The sequence below is a fragment of the Stegodyphus dumicola genome, chromosome 9 (genome assembly GCF_044657685.1).
Source record: "Stegodyphus dumicola isolate Sdum_Otavi_A_Nest chromosome 9, ASM4465768v1".
Taxonomy (NCBI): domain Eukaryota; kingdom Metazoa; phylum Arthropoda; class Arachnida; order Araneae; family Eresidae; genus Stegodyphus; species Stegodyphus dumicola.
The window spans coordinates 11,678,567-11,698,671 of record NC_140776.1 but is presented as its reverse complement, the minus strand read 5'-3'; the positions used below and the strand labels follow the sequence as shown (position 1 = coordinate 11,698,671).

Sequence of the window (20,105 nt, the reverse complement as noted above, 5' to 3'; positions counted from 1 at the left end):
TATTCCGCGCATGCGCACACGCATATTCGCAGCCGTAAAAGTCTTAAGTTAACGCAACGCATGCGCAGAAAGTTTGCAGCTTTGAGGTGCAGATTATAAATCATTCCGGATTATGGATGTCGGAATTAACGACTTTTGACTGTATTAAGTGATCGCTCATGCAGTTTATCATGGTTCTGATTTGATTAAATCCTTCAATTCATTCAAATCAGTCACTATTTGTTCTTCAACCTCTGATTTCCTAAGCAAAACTGCACAAACCAGTGGTGAATGGATTTCTCATGAGTTGTTTCGCCACTGAATGAATGCTTTATTGATATTTTCACAGCACCCATGGTAGAATTTTCCAATTTGAATTTGTAAAGAATTAACAACCTTAACTAAATAGGTTCCATGACTGACTGAATTCAAAGTTCATTATTTACAGAATAAAACAAATAATACAGTTATATATTTGAATTTTTCATTGAAATTCTATAAATATGATCCGATGTGTTATAACCATACTGATGGAATCAGGGAACTTCGGTGAATAACGATCATTTGAATGGCTTTAACAGCGTTATAACTCAAACATGAGAGTGAAATTTCCTGACTTTTCCAGGTGTGTTTCAAGAAAATTCCAGGCTATCCGCATAGTGCACATTGGCTGTGCTAAGGGTAAATTAACTATGGTATCACTTGAAAACACAAAAACTTGACAATTACATGACTGAAATTCTATAAATATGATCGGATGTGTTATCCCCATACTGATGAAATCAGGGACTTCAGTGAATAGCAGTCAATTTCAATGTTTATAATAAGGTTGCAACTCAAACAGAAGAATGAAATTCCCTGACTTTTCCAGATGTGTTTCAAGAAAATTCCAGACTATCAGCATAGTATGTGCATTAGCTATGCTGAGGGTAAATTAACTATCGCTTGAAACATAAAAATTTGCCGTATTTGCGGTATTGCTTGAAAACATAAAAATTTGCCAATTACATATGACCATACACATATATATAATCCTCAAAGCATTACTTGTATAACTATAATAATGGTATAAAAGTAAGGAGGCTGCTATCACTCTTTTAAGAACTTACTAGTATGGATTCACTCTTTTAAGATAATCCTACTACAATTAAACTTAGGAGATAATATAATCAATTAATCAATATTGTTTAGTAAATAAATTATTATAATAATGGTATGTCATATTACTGCTAGAATTAGTTTCACAAGCATAAGAGAAGATTGCCAGAGGAAACTGCCTAAAATTTGAAAGCATTATTAACTAATAATAAATAAATTTAGAAGGAAGAAGACACATTTAATGATATGAATAACACTAAAATAAAGCTAATTACTTAAGGATTAAAAACTCAATTACAAAAATCAACAGTATTTTGGCAAATATAGATATATTAGATGATGACTGATTTTTTTTTTTTTTTTTTTTTTTTTACTGCAAAATGACAAGGCATTTAAGAAAGAAGAAAAGATTTAAAAGATTTTGTTTTATATGAGAATGGGGAGAATTTACTTTCATTCAACATGCACTGCACATGCACAAGCGAATCTCTGGATTCTCAAAATTACTGGAAAGCTGGGGAAAAACTAGAAACTTGCATTGCCTTTCTAAAAGACAATCTGATTGGCGCTGCGAAAATTGGCTCTACGTCAGCTGTTGAAATGATGCTCACGTGATAACTGATTCGCCAAGAAAGTGATTGATTCTGACGTTGGTGCGAAAATCGCTTTTTTGGGGATCCCAGTATGAAATTCCCTGACTTTTCGAGATTTTGACTTAAATATTTAAATTCTTTGACCTTTTTGGTGAATTTTTAAATTCCCTGACTTTTTCCGGTTTTCCAGGTAGCGAGGCAACCCTGTTATAACACAAGCCAGAAGAGAGAAAAATGGCTTTGAAGAGTCTAAAAATTATGATTTTCAGCAGACAAAATATTATTCATGAATTTGCAACTGTTCAATTTGCAGTTGTACCTCTTGTATCCAAGTTCAACTGCACATGAATGTTATTTTACATTTATTTATGATTCATTAATTTCTACATCTGAAGGGCTTGCAAGAAGGAGCCAGCTCCAGATTTTTTAATTTTTGGAAAACTTTTTAAAAATTCATTTTTTAACTTATACAATTTAAAGCAGCTTATTCAAAAATGTATTTCATAAAAATGTTTATACATACATTTATGTAAAAGCCTGAGAGTAGGAAAATATGGTCCTTCTCGTTGTCGAAAGAACAGCAGTTCTCCATTCGCTCCAACAATAATTTCTATATGATCATGGCTATATTTAAGATAAAAAAGGTATGCATATACAATTCTCTTTGTCTTATAGGAAAACAGCAACAAATTAAGTCATATATCAATGTATTAATACAGATTTATTTTTAGAGCTTTTAATAAATGCTGGATTCAACTAATATAAATTGCAAAACCATATGTAAGAGAAAGAATATGTTAAAATATTTTGATTAATTTTATTAAAAAAAACAACCATTAATATTATACATTTCATTTAAAATTTTTCAAACATAAAAATATGTAAACATGTTAAATTTTGTTTCATATAATTTTATAATAAATAATATTTTCATGCTTTTTCACATGATTTTTCACACATAATAACAAAGATATATACACTCAAAAAATAAGCAAGAAAGGCTAAACATAGAATAAAACAAAAATAAACCCAAGAGGTTAGTGTGGCATTAACACAATGCAAACAATGAAGCAAAGACATGCAAAAACTTGTGTTTTACAACCATCACATTGCAAAACACCAAATGCATCAAAAGAGCATGCAATGAAAACGTCACGCTAATAATGGGTATGATATTCTCTAGCTGAAATGCATGCTTGACAATGTTGAAGCATGCTGCCAAAATAGTGTTGTTGACCTCTGGCTATCTCAGTAGTGCACATTCTTGTAGTAAAGCATGTTGGAGTTTGTAGAAGGTACCTGGTGGCACGTTGCAACCTGCTATTTGGATATAAATTTAGTCCTTATTTTATTAAAAACACTAAAAATCCTCTCACTCATGGGAAATTGTCAGGATGGCCAACATTATTCTAGACTGTAAAATTCCATCAGCGCCTTTCTATTTTCCAAATAAACTCCACTGGGTGTCAATCCTTGCTGGTTTTATTTCTTCATCCAAGTTTTTTAATTGTATACTGCAAAATTGTGACTGCAATTTATCAGTTGCAACATCAATACCATGGTCTTTCAAAATTAAACTAAGTAAAACAGAACATCTATTAAAAATTATCTTATACCAGAAAAAGATGCACGTGCAAAAAAACAGCTGCACCGTTAACATGTAAAATCACTTCATCCTTGATTGGAAATTTATATAGTATGCAATTACATATTCGGCAGAAATAACTTCTAAAGTGGAAACAAAACTTATTTTTGTCTCCTTCTGAAAGCTCTCCCATTACTTTGTTAGTTGAAGCAGTATCACCAATCTTTACCTCTCTTATGATTTTTTTATTATAAATTACATGATATACAGTTAGAAGGCAAGACAAAGATTGTTTTACAAACTTTGATAAAATGTCTTTAAACAGATCATTAATCATTGATTGCAAAACACAAATTAATGCAATTCTACACAACTGAATTGTGTCCCTGTAGTGATTCATCCCCATAGTGATGGTTTCAGTCTTACTAATTTATAACATTCCTCGGTACTTTGTCTGTGTTAAATGTAGAAGAACCTAGTGAACTAAGTAGCGACTTATTGCTGGGTTCAAGTATTTAAGACAGAGTTTAAAGAAGGGTTAAAATATCCTTTTATTCAGTCAAAAAAATAATGACAGATAGCTGCTTCTGTGCCTTACATGAAAGCCTCCACTTGGGCTTTTAAGTCAGGATAAAATAAGAAACTAACCTAATACTAAACAGAGCCGAAGCAGACATTACCAATGTAACTAAGGGCCAACTACCTAACATAGTTAGCCCTTAATTTAACCTAGCCGGCGATTATCAACCGGCATGTACAATATGGCAGAGCACAGTAGATTTAAGAACGAAGTAGCCAGATGGCAAAAACACGTTATTAAGGATTCCTCATTTGCATAAAACGCCATAGTGAAACTCGTTCTGGTAAGGAAAAGTAAATGGGAAACGAGAATAGACAAAAAAGCATGTTTAAACTGAAAATAACTTAGAAACTTAAGGTAACCTTTGCTAATTAATTTGCTTAAAGCTTTTGGGTGCATGGCCTTTGATTGATGGACGAGCAATGCTAAGAGTTTCAAGAAAACAAGGATATCTAATCTTCTTGATGAATCTGAAAGTTACAAAGATTGTTTTACAAACTTTGATAAAATGTCTTTAAACAGATCATTAATCATTGATTGCAAAACACAAATTAATGCAATTCTACACAACTGAATTGTGTCCCTGTAGTGATTCATCCCCATAGTGATGGTTTCAGTCTTACTAATTTATAACATTCCTCGGTACTTTGTCTGTGTTAAATGTAGAAGAACCTAGTGAACTAAGTAGCGACTTATTGCTGGGTTCAAGTATTTAAGACAGAGTTTAAAGAAGGGTTAAAATATCCTTTTATTCAGTCAAAAAAATAATGACAGATAGCTGCTTCTGTGCCTTACATGAAAGCCTCCACTTGGGCTTTTAAGTCAGGATAAAATAAGAAACTAACCTAATACTAAACAGAGCCGAAGCAGACATTACCAATGTAACTAAGGGCCAACTACCTAACATAGTTAGCCCTTAATTTAACCTAGCCGGCGAACAAAAAACAGTGAAAAACAGTGAAAATAATGACAAAGACAATGACAGCTGCGATGATGCCGACAATTTGCATGCTGTAGCAGATGGCAGAGATATGAGGCCTACAAAGTAGCAGCGGGTAACAATAACAGTAGCGACAGATTCAAGACACAAGGAAGTAGAAATAAAGAACCTGTAACAGATATTGTAATATTACTATGCATTTTTATTGCCATGTAATGCTTCTTTCAAATAATTTATTTATTAATATATTGTGATAGTTACTGGTAGTTTATCCATGTATACTTTTCATTTGTTGTATTCTTACTGCAACTGCGGCCTTCACAAATTAAATTAAATTATTCACATAACAATTTTGTAGATAAAATTAGTGAAAAAGGAGAGAAATATACAAGTAATCACCATAAACCATACTTAAAAAAAAAAAAAAAAAAAAAAAAACTGAGAGAGAGAGAGAAGACAGAAAACTTTTTTAAATCACCACTTAAATTTTTTTTTAAAAGGAATTTCAAAGCTGCCAAATTTTAAATATGCGAGTCAGACTTTTCTGTTTTAAGATGGGATACCTAGAAGTTTTTTCTTTCTTTATATATATGTAAGTTAAAAAATATGAAAGCAAACTTCTAAACTTAATTCACTATACCCTCTATTATTTTCTATTTCATTTGGGAATTTCCTCTATCTGTCCTAAAAATAGCGCTTAAGTCTAAACTGCGTCATTCAAATTAATCATGCGATCTTACTTAACCCATAATGCAGATGCCTCTCGACAAATCACCGAATTGCAAACCAAAACTTTTCTCTTCGCGTGCTTCCATTCTTCATAACTACGTTTTTCAGCTTTTGCACTCTAGTGTGCTAAGATGTAATTTCGCTGGCTTGCTTTCTATCTTAACAATATCAAAATTGTAAATCTTCTGTGGAAAGGCACGACTAGAGTGCCAAGTGATTGTGGCCACAAATATCAGGTGCAAATAAAAATGGAATTAAAACTGCCTCGACTGCCAAGTTCTTTAGATATTACCAAGTTAGCATTACTAGCATACTACGCAATCAAAAATCTTCTTCAATATGGGTCTAATCACGCATCGACTGTGTTCCGTCTTTTCCTTTGCTTTTATTATCACAATTAGCCGGTAGGATTGTTTCCTGCAGCCTGAAACCTCAATGGAAAATTTAGTTCAGCTCTTCAAATCATCGTTTTGTGATAAATCCAAGATAATGTGAAAGAAGTGAATCATCAAGTTTGTTTTTTTAGTGTTTAAAAAATAACAGATCATTCTTCTGCTGTGGTGTTTTGCAAGTGCTTCAAAAAAATAATCATGCGTAGTGTTTACAGATTGAAAGTAATCTCTTGATAAATTGAGAAGTTCGAATGCCTAGTGAAAAGGAAATCATCGGTGAATTACCGTTTAGGAATTAAGCATTACAGCGGGTTCAAGGTCGATCTGAGTTAGTGTTTGCAAGTATGTGCGACAGAAAATTATTTGCACTTCCGCTTTTTCAACAGCTCAAAAACTATTACATTCGTGTGAATCTAGCTCAGGAACTAAATTATTTAATATGCTGCGGATTCTATAGTTTTCATTTCAACTTTGGTTAAAATTTCTGCAATTTGTTTTGAGAAAATCTGAAATTCTTGTTCATTAATTTTTCATAATTATGTGTGGGCAAATTAAGTAACGAATTTTAAGCTATTTAAATTATTCATAGGGAAGGATATTAAGATAAGTTATGTTTTTGAAAATTTGTTGAGAATTTTGAATACGAATTTTATAATTATTCTAAAAATAAAGTAGGTGTAAAAAAATAAGTCAAATTATTACAGATACATAATATGAAATATGGTAAATGCATGTTAAATTTATGGGTTGATTGTATGTTAAGTATAGTGTATGTCGAGGGAGTACTGGGTTCCTAAGCAGAGGCCTGTAATTACCTCTGTAAAGTTGTTCCTTTTACCCTCTTCATGTAAGATAATGTTGGAGGTTCTCATTTTATGAGTGTGTGTAATTTTTTTATACTATTATTATTATATTTTTTTATTATGGAATGTATTAGTGCAGTTCTCAAAGGCCAGTTACCTTATGCAAGGAACGGAGGCCTTTTCAAGTAACTGCCTAGGCACCCTGGGCCACCAGTGAAGAGAACACACTGGTTAGCTCAAGAGGACAGCCCTATTGATGGATATGTTTGTTTAGAAGTATTGCGAGGCTTCCAGTTTGGTAAAATCAGGAATTGTAAATGAAAGATGATAAGGGTGAAACCATAAATTCTGAAAATCTTAATCCTATTATTTATGGTATTAAAATATAATTTATCAATATGAAAATTAATATAATAAATATTTATGGCATTTAATTATAAGTAATGATTATGTAAAAGATTATTTTGTGATATTCTGTGATAGCAAGAACCTTCCCTGAAAAATTATGATTATGTGAACTCTCAAACGAAAAGACTTTTGGGCTGAAATGCTGAAAAATTCAATGACTCTAAAAATTAAAAATTTATTCAAAAAAATTGACATTTAAAAATTATACTTTACGTTACAAAAATTTTGTGATTTATGCTTTTTTTTTTTTTTTTTTTTACATTTGCTAGTGCTTTAACTCTTTCTCTTTAAAAAGGCTTCTCTGTCGCTACGCCCTTTTCTTTTTGAAAGGGGGGAATGTGTAAGATAAAAAATATGAAAGCAAACTTCTAAACTTAATTCACTATAACCTCTATTATTTTCTATTTCATTTGGGAACTTCCTCTATCTGTCCTAAAAATAGCGCTTAAGTCTAAACTGCGTCATTCAAATTAATCATGCGATCTTACTTAACCCATAATGCAGATGCCTCTCGACCAAGCACCGAATTGCAAACCAAAACTTTTCTCTTCGCGTGCTTCCATTCTTCATAACTACGTTTTTCAGCTTTTGCACTCTAGTGTGCTAAGATGTAATTTCGCTGGCTTGCTTTCTATCTTAACAATATCAAAATTGTAAATCTTCTGTGGAAAGGCACGACTAGAGTGCCAAGTGATTGTGGCCACAAATATCAGTTGCAAATAAAAATGGAATTAAAACTGCCTCGACTGCCAAGTTCTTTAGATATTACCAAGTTAGCATTACTAGCATACTACGCAATCAAAAATCTTCTTCAATATGGGTCTAATCACACATTGACAGTGTTCCGTCTTTTCCTTGTGCTTTAATATCACATATAAAACAAAGGGAAAATGGCAGCACTTGGCGCAACTTGGCAATAAGTGGCACTTGGCGCAATTTGTTCCGCCATCTTGAATCGCGAAATATCATGATATCCTCGGGAGGACTTTTTTACGCCAAGAGGGAAATGGCATCAAAAGGCACCTTCCAAAAATTCTTTCTTCAGCCCAATATCGGGGGGGGGGGTAAAAGCTCTGCTGGCCAAAAATCACGTAACTCAAAGTGTAGTGTTTGCATTGAGATGATAAGCCATTTAAGTAGAACAAATTGTAAACACGATTAGTTATTGTTGTGATTAAGTAAATCTACGTACTTTTTTTCATCTTAGTACTTAATATTATGATATATAGTCAAAAGTCGTTAATCCGGACTCGTCGGGACTTCGGCGATTCTGGATTATCGATTTTTCCGGATTATAGATCATCAGTTTAAATCTGGTAAGATGGCATGCAAAAATTACAAAAGTAAAAATATGAAACCGTAATTTATGAAATAAAGAACAATTATGATCTAAAGGGTATCAAAATTTACAAAAAGAAAAAACTTAATATTTATTTGTTTACTTTATTAAACATTTCCTTCAATGTAAGTTGCTTCGTTTCATGTGATAATACTTTCTCTTTAATTCTATTAAACAGACATAATTTCTTGTTTAGTTACAAAGTTCCGCTGTTCAAGTCCTATAATTGCTGTGTTGAGAATACCGACTAATTTGTCAATCGAAATGTTTTCGTTTTCAATAACCTCTGGGTCACTTTCTTCACTATCCGAAGTGAATTATAATGATGAGGAACTTGATTTAAATCATATCAAAGACCAGATGAAATACTAAACTTAGTACGGAATTATAATCCAAATAAAATAAAAACATCTGCTCTGAAGATAAAGATAGTGTTGACAGATCAACTTCCAATCGGTGGCATGAAATTGATAAACAGATTTCGGATTTGAAAACATACTTTCGCTTTGTAGATACAAATTACATATTAATAAATATATATTGGAAATTCTATTTGACATAATCTTTCTAATCTATCATAATCTAATAATAACGTTTCTGCCCCCCCCTCTGCCGCAGAGCAGGGTGAAATTGATAAACAGATTTCGGATTTCAAAACATACTTTCGCTTTGTAGTAAATATATATCGGAAATTCTATTTGACATATTCGAAAGTTCAAGCTTACTTTTATAAAATTGCTCTAACAGTCTGCAAAAAATAATAAGCCGGATCCAATTCGAAGATTAAGGAACAACGCAATCTGCAACATTAACTGAATTAGATAACTTTAGCTTAGCGTATAACTCCGTTACACATTAAACGCGCATGCGCACAAACATATTCGCAGCCGTAAGTGTCTTACGCGCCCTCGTAAACGCCTGTGCGCATGCGTGAACGTGACGCATGCGCAGAAAGTTTGTAGCTTTGAGGTCCGGATTATGGGTGTCCGAATTAACGACTTTTGACTGTATATAACTCCAGCATTATTAACTTTTATACTTCTCATTTTTAATTCTTCCCATTAATTTGAATAATTATAAAAATGGTTATACAGTACTAAGTCTGAAATCCGGACGTCCATTATCCGGAATGATCTATAATGCAGACTTCAAAGGCACAAACTTTTTTTTTTGTATGTTTTACGTATGCGCGTAATGTGTTTAATGCGCACTTCCCATAGTGAAGAAAGTGACAGAGAGGTTATTGAAAACGAAAAAATTTCGATTGACAAGTTAGTTGGTATTCTCGACACAGCAATTACAGGACTTAAACAGTGGAACTTAGTAACTGAACAAGAAATTATGTCTGTTTATAAAATTAAAGAGAAAGTATTAGCACAAAAAACGAAGCAACTTACAATGAAAGAAATGTTTAATAAAGTAAACTAATAAATCTTAAGCTTTTTTGTTTGTAAATTTTGATACCCTTTAGATCATAATTGCTCTTTATTTCATAAATGGTTTCATATTTTTAATTGTATAATTTCTACATGCCATCTTACCAGATTTAAACTGATGATCTATAATCCGGAATCGCCAAAGTCTCGAGGAGTCCAGATTACGGACTTTGTACTATGTATGTTTGAAAACATATTCTTTAGATAAATGCAGTAATAATCACGAAAATGTGATATATATCATATACAGTCAAAAGTCGTTAATCCGGACTCGTCGGGACTTCGGCGATTCTGGATTATAGATCATCAGTTTAACTCTCGTAAGATGGCATGCAGAAATTCTAAAATAAAAAATATGAAACCGTAATTTATGAAATAAAGAACAATTATGATCTAAAGGGTATCAAAATTTGCAAAAAGAAACAGCTTAATATTTATTTGTTTACTTTATTAAACATTTCTTTCAATGTAAGTTGTTTAAGTTTTGCTTTGCATTTCATGTGATAATACTTTCTCTTTAATTCTATTAAACAGAAATAATTTCTTGTTCAGTTACAAAGTTCCGCTGTTCAAGTCCTATAATTGCTGTGTTGAGAACACCGACTAATTTGTCAATCAAAATTTTTTCGTTTTCAATAACCTCTGTCACTTTTCTTCGCTATCCGAAGCGAATTATAATGACGAGGAACTTGTTTTAAATCATATCAAAGACGGAGCATATTGAGATGAAATACATTTGGTAAGGAATTATAAGCCAAATAAAATAAAAACATGTGCGCTGAAGATAAGGATAGTGCTGACAGATCAACTTCCAATTCATTACGCGCCCTCCGCGGCGTTCCCCTCGCCGAGCAACGTGAAATTGATAAACAGATTTCGGATTTCAAAACATACTTTCGCTTTAGATCCTTTACATATTAACAAATATATATCGGAAATTCTATTTGATATAATCAAAAGTTTAGCTTACTTTTATAAAATTGCTCTTACAGTCTGCAAAAAATAATAAGCCGGATCCAATTCGAAAATTAAGGAACAACGCAATCATCAACATTAACTGAAATAGATAATTAGATAATTTTAGCTTATACGTTAATTATACATAAAACGTGCACGCGAAAACGTATTCTGCACTTGCGCACACTCATACGCGCAGTCGTAAAAGGTCTTACGCGCACGCGTAAACTGAGGTCCGGATTATAGATCATTCCGAATTATGGGTGTCCGAATTAATGACTTTTGACTGTAGTTAACGATGAAAGTTTAAAATAAAAAAATATGCATGTAATTCCACAATAATATTATACTGCATCCTCAAAACATATTCCAGGCTATTCAATCATCCAATCAGGTTTATATTTTACATCCCAGATTCTTTTATGCTCATAATTTCGATTAATAAGGTTAAGAGGTTTATTTTTATTCTTTTTTTCTTGTTTAATTGCAAAAGTAGTTTTCATGTAGGCAACCAAAGAAATGTAATCCTGAACTGCAAAACTGCAGGGAAACAAGATTTGTAACAAGCACTTCTATGCCTTTTCACGGCGTTACGCAATTGTTTAAATTTCAGAAAGAGACCAATCAAATAGAATAGGATAAAGTTATTCGAAGTCGTCTGTATTTATTCCATGAAAAGTTAAATCCTAAAATATTATTTTGGTGCAACTAAAATATTATTTGTGTACAATCTGAACATTGTCTATAACAGTGGTTTCAAACTGGTGGCCCCCGAAGCAATTTTATGTGGTTGGCGAATGCATTTCAGTTATGCATTTGTTGCAAATATAGTGATGCAAAGATTTCTCTCTTTTACTTATTTGAAGTTTCTGTTTATTTTGCATTCATTACTATTAAACATGAATATGAGTAAAATGTCAGAAAAATATAAATCGTTTTCAACGATTTGAAGATACAAATTTAATTAAGTTACATTCGTTTCTTGTGAAAAAATAAAGAAATGCTCATGTTTTGGCCAATGGTTTATGATGGGTTAAAAAACTGTTTTTATGATACAGGGTGTCTTTCAGCAGCTGAAGGATAAAACTGTTGCATACTGGTAGTTCGTCTCAAGCCATGGCTAACAGACTTTCCTCTCCTTATGCAAATAGCCCGGGAGTGCTTTTGATATTCTAAATAATCCTAATTGCATTTACACAAGGACCTAATTAGAAAAAAGGCATTTGGTTAGATTAAACAAACGACTTCCATAAATTATATATATATTCGTATTAGAAGTACAATTAATTTACTTTCCTGTTTGTTATGGCCAAACTCCTATACATTTAAATATTAAGTAGGTAATAAAAAAATTTTCATTCTAATTAGAAATTATCTGGAAATACGAGCAATAAGTTAGAAAAAGAGTATATTTTATTCTATAAAAATGAAATAATTTTATTCTGATTAGAAGTGTAATTATTTTATTTAGAAATTAATTATATGTAAATACACATGGGATAATGTGAGCCATAAGTAGGGAAAAGAAGCATATTTTGTAATTTTCGTGTATAAAAATAAAATTATCTTATTCTAATTACAAATATAATTAATTTATTTAGAAAATAATTAAACAGAGAATTCAAAGTGTCTACTATAATTATACTCTGTGGTACTGACAAAGTCATGTGATCATCAGCACAAAGATTTATCTGCAAAGTCACGACACCCAATGCAAAGTATCAACCATATAGAAAGAAAATATCCCTTTCCTTTTCCCTATCGCCCACCAGCGGCCGAGCGGTAAGTCGCTGAACACTGGTAGTTCGGTCCGAGGTTCGAATCCCGCGAACGGGCTGGCTGCATGGCCGTTTTCGCGGTTTTCCCCATGTGTAACGTGTATACGAGCCAGTTTCCCTTAGAAAGTCCTCCACGAAGGCATCTCTCCCCTTAGGCAGATAGCCCTAGTGTGCTTTGCCGTAATTAACCTTTTCGCGACGGCGCACCTTTGTTTAAGACGCTCGTGCAGGACGGAAGAGAATCAAAGGCAGTCACCGTACAGGACGGAGGTTTTGCATCGCTAAAACCTCCGTCCTGTACAGAGCCCTTAAAACATTTTTTTCTTTATTTTACATGAAAATATACTTAAAAAATTGCTTATCTTCTAAAATAATTTTTGGAAGCATTATTCAAATTATTACAAAGTTTTAATTGATAAAATCCATCAATAAAGTTTAAAATTAATAAAAAGAACACAATAAAGACTATTTACAGTAAGAAGTAACAAAATTTAAAATGAAAACGAGTGTGGTAAATCTCGAAGCACAGAGAAGTATCACTTTGTAACTCTTAGAAAAAGTATCACTTTTTAAACTCTTTAGAAAATGAATCAGTATTCTCATTTGCGTTAGTAAATGGTTCACTAACCATACGAGGATATTCTTCCTCTGATAAATAGCGCCTTCCCGCCATAATAAACTGGAGGTAAGGCTTTCCTAAATAAAAAAAAGAAGGAACGGAAATATATCTGAAGGCAATGCAAAACGTAAAAAAACTCCGCACAGTAACCCTAAAAGACCATACATAGTAGAGGGGAAAAAATAGAATAAAAAAAAAATTGGATATAAATCAGATACGAGAATGTTTTCATTAGCACGCAGCGATTTAAAGAGCCCACCTCTGTTTATGCTTACCCCCCACCCTCGAACAACTGATGAGTAAAATACCAAAGTCAAGCAGAATATATCAAAGTCAAGGTCAGGAACCTAAAACTGTGTTCATTTCAAAAGTAATGGACACAGGACACCATTTAGTGACCTTTAAAACGTTCCACCTTAAAATGCGTATACGCATCACCCGTCCTCTGAATGCGATCTTTACTGATGCGTGGTTGGGACGCCCGTCCTGAAAGGGTTAAATAAACCAAACCAAATCCTATCTTAGTTATCTTAGTCTATCTTAGTTAGTATTCCCTATCTTAGTTAACATCTGGGCTAGCAACCTAAACACTCTTCCCATTGTTTGGCACCTATCGCCCAAGTTGGCGAACGCGATTTCAGGAACCTTACCAAGTGCCTGTTATCTGAGTATCCCCAAAACAAATAATATAAAATGGTTAACCCTTTGATGCGCCAAATATTTTTTAAATAATTTTTTAAACTAAAAACTCTAGAAATTGAATGTTATGACCATAGAGATGAATATATGAATTAAAAAAAATCCACTCTTGCCTATTATGTTGGAAAATATAACTTATTGTAAACCTTTTACTGCATCATCTCTCCTCCTTGAAATGTTTATTTAGTTTAGTTCTTATTTTAATGTAATATAGTAGTTACTTCTACTTCTTTTTCTTACTGCCACTGTTTGCGTTGAGAACGGACTGTTTCAGCCTAATTAAGATGCAAAAACGAAAGTGATGTTACGTCATCTGGAAAGCCGATTCGTGCCGATAGCTAATTGGTTGCCGTGAGATGACGTCATGCCTACTACTGCTATAAGTATCTCGCGTCGCTCTGGCTCACTCCTTCTAGTTCTCCTTCTTTTAGTTCCTGCTTTCCTGGCACTTGAGTGAGCGGTTTCCAGCCCCTTCAGAAGGATACATGCAGTCCGGTGAATAAAGTGCCTTGGTTTCGGTTTGCGGGATGGCTGTTCCTGAATAAAGTTCCTTGGTTCATGTCCACAAGATTATTGTTCCGGAATAAATTCCTTGGTTCCAGAGGCTACCATATGAGTGACTGCCGTGGGCGGCATCCATGTTCTTCAATAAAGGCGGCATTTAAAATACGTGAGCGGCGATTCCTCGTGCAAATGGAGTTAGGCTGGTTTTAAGTGCTTTCAAGAACTTCATTTAAATTTTCAGGTGTTTTCTCAACCATTGATCATGGACGTTTTGAATGTGTAGCCAACTTCATTTTTAGGCCGCATAATTAATGTTTAGGACATTTTTGTTTGTATTGAATGCCAGTGTTTTGGAGACCAGGTAAAAATATTATTTGATGAATGATGGTTATATTATATTTTTCCTAAGACTCTGATATTGTTGAAATTTATTTTCTGTGTTTTTATTCTTTATTATATTGTTAATAAATTGGTTAAGTTTAAAATCTTTTATTGTCTTCAATGTCTGCACAACATGATATCTCAGGGAGCTTTTATTGCTACTACTGCTAAATGTTTAATTTCTTTAAACTTTAAACTTTGCTTTAGCATCACATTGTTTTGTAGGTGGTGGTCGCACTGTGAAACTACCGCGCATCTAGAACTTTGAAATTTACTGAGGTAGTAGGGGGAAAAAACTTACCTTTTGCCATGCGCATTTTCAATAAATGACGAAATTTATGAACTTTTTTTTTTTAAATGTATGTAAGAATTGCATTATATGTCATTTTTTTACATTATTTTACAAAGTAAATCGTCAGGAAAAATTTAAAAATAAACATTTATGTAATTTTTCTATAGCAGTGAAAATATAAGTGTCTACATAATAAAGACGTTCAGATAAATGAATTAAAAAACTCAGTAAAATAAGGATTAAAAAAACTTTTTTTTTTTTTTAATTTCAAAGAACTTTTTTTTTGGGGGGGGACGCTGTTCAAAGCATGTTTTGTCTTTTTGGTACATGCGAAGAACCACATTGCACGTTTCGCTCATGTATCTTGTTCTATCCAAAATGTATACTGCCTGGATCTAAATTTCAATGGTATATGTCCAGCATTATTTAATTTCTTTTCATCTGGCCCATGAAATTTGTGGGGTTTTTTATGTTAATTGGGGGGGGGGAAGCTTTGACTTTTTGATTTTGGTACGGATCATTCGTTTCCCATTCATACTTATTTTATGTGTATTTTGTCCCAAAATATTCAGAAAATATTTTTAATTTAAATAAAACTTCATGCGATTTCTATTTTTAATTACACCAAAGTATATTAAATTTAAACCACATGAAATAATTTATAAAATCACAATACTAGTTTGGGGAGCAAGTGTGTTGAGGTCAGAGAAAAGTCTCTGGAAAAGAAATACCTTTTTATTGGGCAGGTGTATGTATTGTTTAGTAATAAAATAACTCTGTGGTTTCAAAGCCCCTTATCTATATCTGGGTAAAAATAAACATTCCTATTTGAGAACCAAGCAAACGCCATTATGAAGAGCAGTGGTTTCAAGGCACGATCACCGAGCCTCTAGAGGATTGTGAGCATTGCGACATAATGCTCTAGTGGAAAGTCGTCGCGCCCTGAAACCACGAAGCAAATGCCATACATATAGAGAGTTTTTTTATATATATGCAGTTTAATTATTGCAATTTTTTATTGTTTATGATAGAAATCATGATGTGCGATGAATAGCTTTTGAAATTTAAAGTTGTTTATATTAATAAAAGGAAGTTATTTTGCCTCATTGAAAACGAATTTTAAAAGGCATCCGATTTGAAATACTAAGACCTAAAACATGTACGATTCTGCAATCATTTTGTGTTATTTAGAGGTAAAAGATCAGTAATAAATTGATTTTCACTCAAAACTTTTAGAAAGAAGAGGAGGAAAAATATTTGAAAATTGGTTTCAGACAACACTTCCTTACAGAAGGAAGCCAGGACACTGAAGCGAGAGGAAGCTCTGATGTCACAGGTAGTCGTCTGACGAACTTCGCTCCTTCCAACAAGTTCAAAGCCCCATAGTACTGCCGAACGATGAACGTCTGGCGAATCTTTTGAATTTTTATATTAATTGCACTCGCGATGTTATACTTTCGTAATTCCATTGGATTAAATAACATGTGCTGCAGTGACATGTTGTGAAAATGATCCAAAAGATCTTTTTGAACCTTCGAAGTGAACTTAAACAAGCAGAAATAAATAGACAAGAAGTCTGCAAAGCAAAGATGGCTACTAAGGATAAAAAGCAAGTTAGATTTTGTTGCATTTTTCATATTTTTTTATTATTTTTATTGATAGGTTTGTGGTATTTGTTTTCATTATTAAATTTTAGTTTATTGACAACCTACAAGGTGAATGTTTACCATTTATTTGGCCAAAGAATTTATAAAAATCTTATTTGTTTATTTTCTTAATATATTAAAATCCGAGAAATATTAATCATGCTGCTTATAAATGACAAAAGGGTTGAATCTTTGAATAAAATCCAACCCAAATATCTATATCAAATAGTGAAAGCAATGTTAAGTACGGCACTAGTATGTAGCCTATTTCGTTTCTTTGCCTTCTCAAAGTTTCGACTCGGACAACTACTTGCGACATCACAATCCAGTGTCCTGGTTTTCTTCTGTTATGAGGTGTTGTTTCAGGGTGCGAACACTGCACGTCAAAGAGTTAAATTGTACTACAATACATATATTTTTTCAAGGCTGAACCAATTTGGATGAAAGCATGTTATGATTCAGATGAAAGGTCATGTAGTTCCCACTGATTACAATGAGGTGATTGATGAGTTATGAACAGGGCTCTATGGCATTCCAGATGTACTCAAATTAATATCTGGCAACTCAGGAGATACAATAACAAGCTAAATCCATCAGCATGGTTCTCAAATCAATACAGTAAAATTCTGGTGTAATGATAAGAAGCACCATTCACCTGGATTCCTGTGGTCCAGACAGAAGTAATGAAAGTGTATATTTGTATGTTAATCAAAAACATCCTCCACTAATCGACGAGATTTTCTGATCCAAGAGATCATGGGAATGTCGCCTAAAATATAATACCTCCACAATCAGGTCGTTTATATCCATCCCGTGGGTACATGTGCCAATCAATTGTTTACCTGGAAGAACAGCATATCTTTACACAGGACATTGATGTGATGCAATTGAAATCTATCTGATCCATTATCTTATTTCCATTGTTGCATGATCCAAAACGAGTTTCACAGCCCAATGCAGCCATAGACATTGATGATGCTGGGCACACAAGAAGGGCATCTGCTGCAGAATCTTATATCCAACAGAGTCCAATGAAGTGTAATAGACATATATAATAAAAGCCCAATAAACAGTGAGCTCAAATATACTTGCTTTTCCTTGGTTCAAGGCTCATTAGCTGAGCCCTTTCTGCAGTGACTTATTTGCCTTCACCAAGCAGGACAGTACATAACATCTATGAATGTCCAACACTGCAGTGTCTATTTACTGTCCTTATACTTTTCATAGGTACTAAAAATGGCAGCTTGCAACTACCTGATAAGAAAGCCGTTTAAAAAAATACTCATTCCTAGCCTTCAGCTCATTATAACCTGGCCTTGATCAGAAATGCTTAAAACAACAGCCTTCACCTAAAATTTACATATATAGTCAAAAAAAGATGTCTCAGCATCCTCAACAGCTATTAAATAAACTTCCCACTTTGTCCCATGCCATGCACATTATTCCAGCATGTATATTTTTACAGTTTAGGACAGTCTAAATTGCTTTTGCTGATCAGCATATACATTTACATACATACATACATGTATAAAACAGGGGCTCCCAATTGAAAGGGAATTTGATAGTTCAGAGAGGAATGCAGTCAGCCTTTTATTTACCCATTATGAATTTACAGTTATTTTATGCATATGAGAAACTACTTTTATTCACATTTTGGGATTTTTCAACATTTTTTATGCCTTTTCTCACTCAATTTATAAACGCATTTAAACATAATCTAAATTTCAATAAATGTATATGTATTTTTCGAATTTTTTAATTGCAGAGGGAGGGTTAATCACTCAGCATTGGTAAAGGAAGTGCATGGAATAAAAATGGTTAAAAACACAAATATAATATTACTAGGTACATGATTAAGTACAACTTACCACTTTACAACTCTAAGATTTTCTTTCTTAGGAAGAATCTGATTCATGTAATCATCCAAATAAGGGAACTGTTCCAGTAGCTTCGTGCGAATACCTTTTTGAACAGAAGATTTTAACTGTGTAACTCCAGATACATGATCTTTTTCATCAAATCTTTAAAGGCAGATAAATCATTTTGATTAAAACAATTTTTTAAAATATTAGAATAAAACAAATAAGTACAAATTTAGCCTGAAGTTACAAGTGTCATCATAAAATAAATAATATAATTTAATATTTAGCCTGAAGTTACAAGTGTCACCATAAAATAAATAATATAATTTAATAATAATGGTTATACATGAAACTAGAGAAAGGTACACTGAGACCACAGCCGGCGCCAGAACGTGTGCAACCGGTGCAATCGCACTGGGCGGCAGAATTCAGTGGCGGCAAAATTTTTAGAAGCAGGAATCGGGTGGCGAGTTTTGGATTTGCGGAGTTCGCAACGGACGGCAAAATGGTCCAACGCCGGTCCTGCCTGAGAATAATGGAACGAAACTTCTAGTTCTATCCACTTTCCTAGATACTTAATGTTACTTTATATTGTTATAAGCAAATTTTTAAGAGTATGAAAATCAGATATAGCAAACTGTATGAATATCTTCAACTGAAAGTCTTTAGGTCTAATTTTACATATAAACTACTAATATGTCTATATATATTAGATTTACTATAATTTTTAATCATGAATATAGAACCATGTAAAATCATGAATTAATCACAGAAATTCGTTTTCAGTGATGATGTATTCAGTATTGATATATTCGGAAAGCAGAATATAAACATAGGATTAAATAATAAGTTTATCACATTTCATATGTATTTCGTCCATAACAATGCAAACAAAATATTACTTACTTTTTAAACATTTTGCAAAAATTAAATATAATGTGAAATTCCTAAGAATTAAGTCACACTTTTTATCATAATTCACAGCTCACATGCATTACTCGAAATCGTTGCTCGCAGAAGATCTTCACAAGAGGAACGGAACGGAAGGATAGGGAGGATTGGAGGATAGGAAGAAGAAATAGGAGGAATTACGAGATTTTCTGGGATGTAGGAATATCTACTTTCTCGACAACTTATTTCGCGTAAGTTTCGGCTCATTCTTATTGCCGTTTTGTACGATTTGTGATTTTTTCATGAATTTATTTTAATGCCGTGTTTTATATATTTTTACATTGCGCTTCATTCGTTTGAATTCATTAAAAGTATGGTTTCCAGATTTCCGGTTGAGCACAGGATTCCACTGGAAACCAATTTCATTTTAGGGATGTGCTTGCTCTAAATTGAGTATTTTATTGAATAAATAATTATTATATGTGTATGTTTTTCAGGTTTTTTGCTTCTCCGTTCATTCATTCATTCATTATCTTTATTGGAGTTCAGGACATCTGGGTACCTAGGCTAAGAGCCTTACCTACATTAGATATC

At 32.9% G+C, this 20,105-nt stretch overlaps 1 protein-coding gene across 9 annotated transcripts in view; it reads right to left on the bottom strand.

The window, feature by feature from the left end:
- The window catches only part of MCTS1 (malignant T-cell-amplified sequence 1 homolog), a 43,927-nt gene extending 24,244 nt beyond the window's left edge, over positions 1 to 19,683 (bottom strand). For 8 of the 9 annotated variants that reach the window (XR_015042931.1, XR_015042932.1, XR_015042933.1 and 5 more), the window contains exons 1-3: positions 19,527 to 19,683; positions 18,627 to 18,779; positions 2,194 to 2,294 (exon numbers count right to left, since the gene is read on the bottom strand). Coding sequence is in view for 5 of the 9 variants with exons in the window: in XM_085823216.1 (XP_085679342.1) it covers positions 2,194 to 2,294; positions 18,627 to 18,779; positions 19,527 to 19,537 (265 nt within the window). In the remaining 4 variants the exon portion in view is untranslated. The remainder of the gene's footprint in view (positions 1 to 2,193; positions 2,295 to 18,626; positions 18,780 to 19,526) is intronic. The other variant, XM_085823219.1, reaches the window with a different exon arrangement.
- Positions 19,684 to 20,105: the final 422 nt, after the last annotated feature.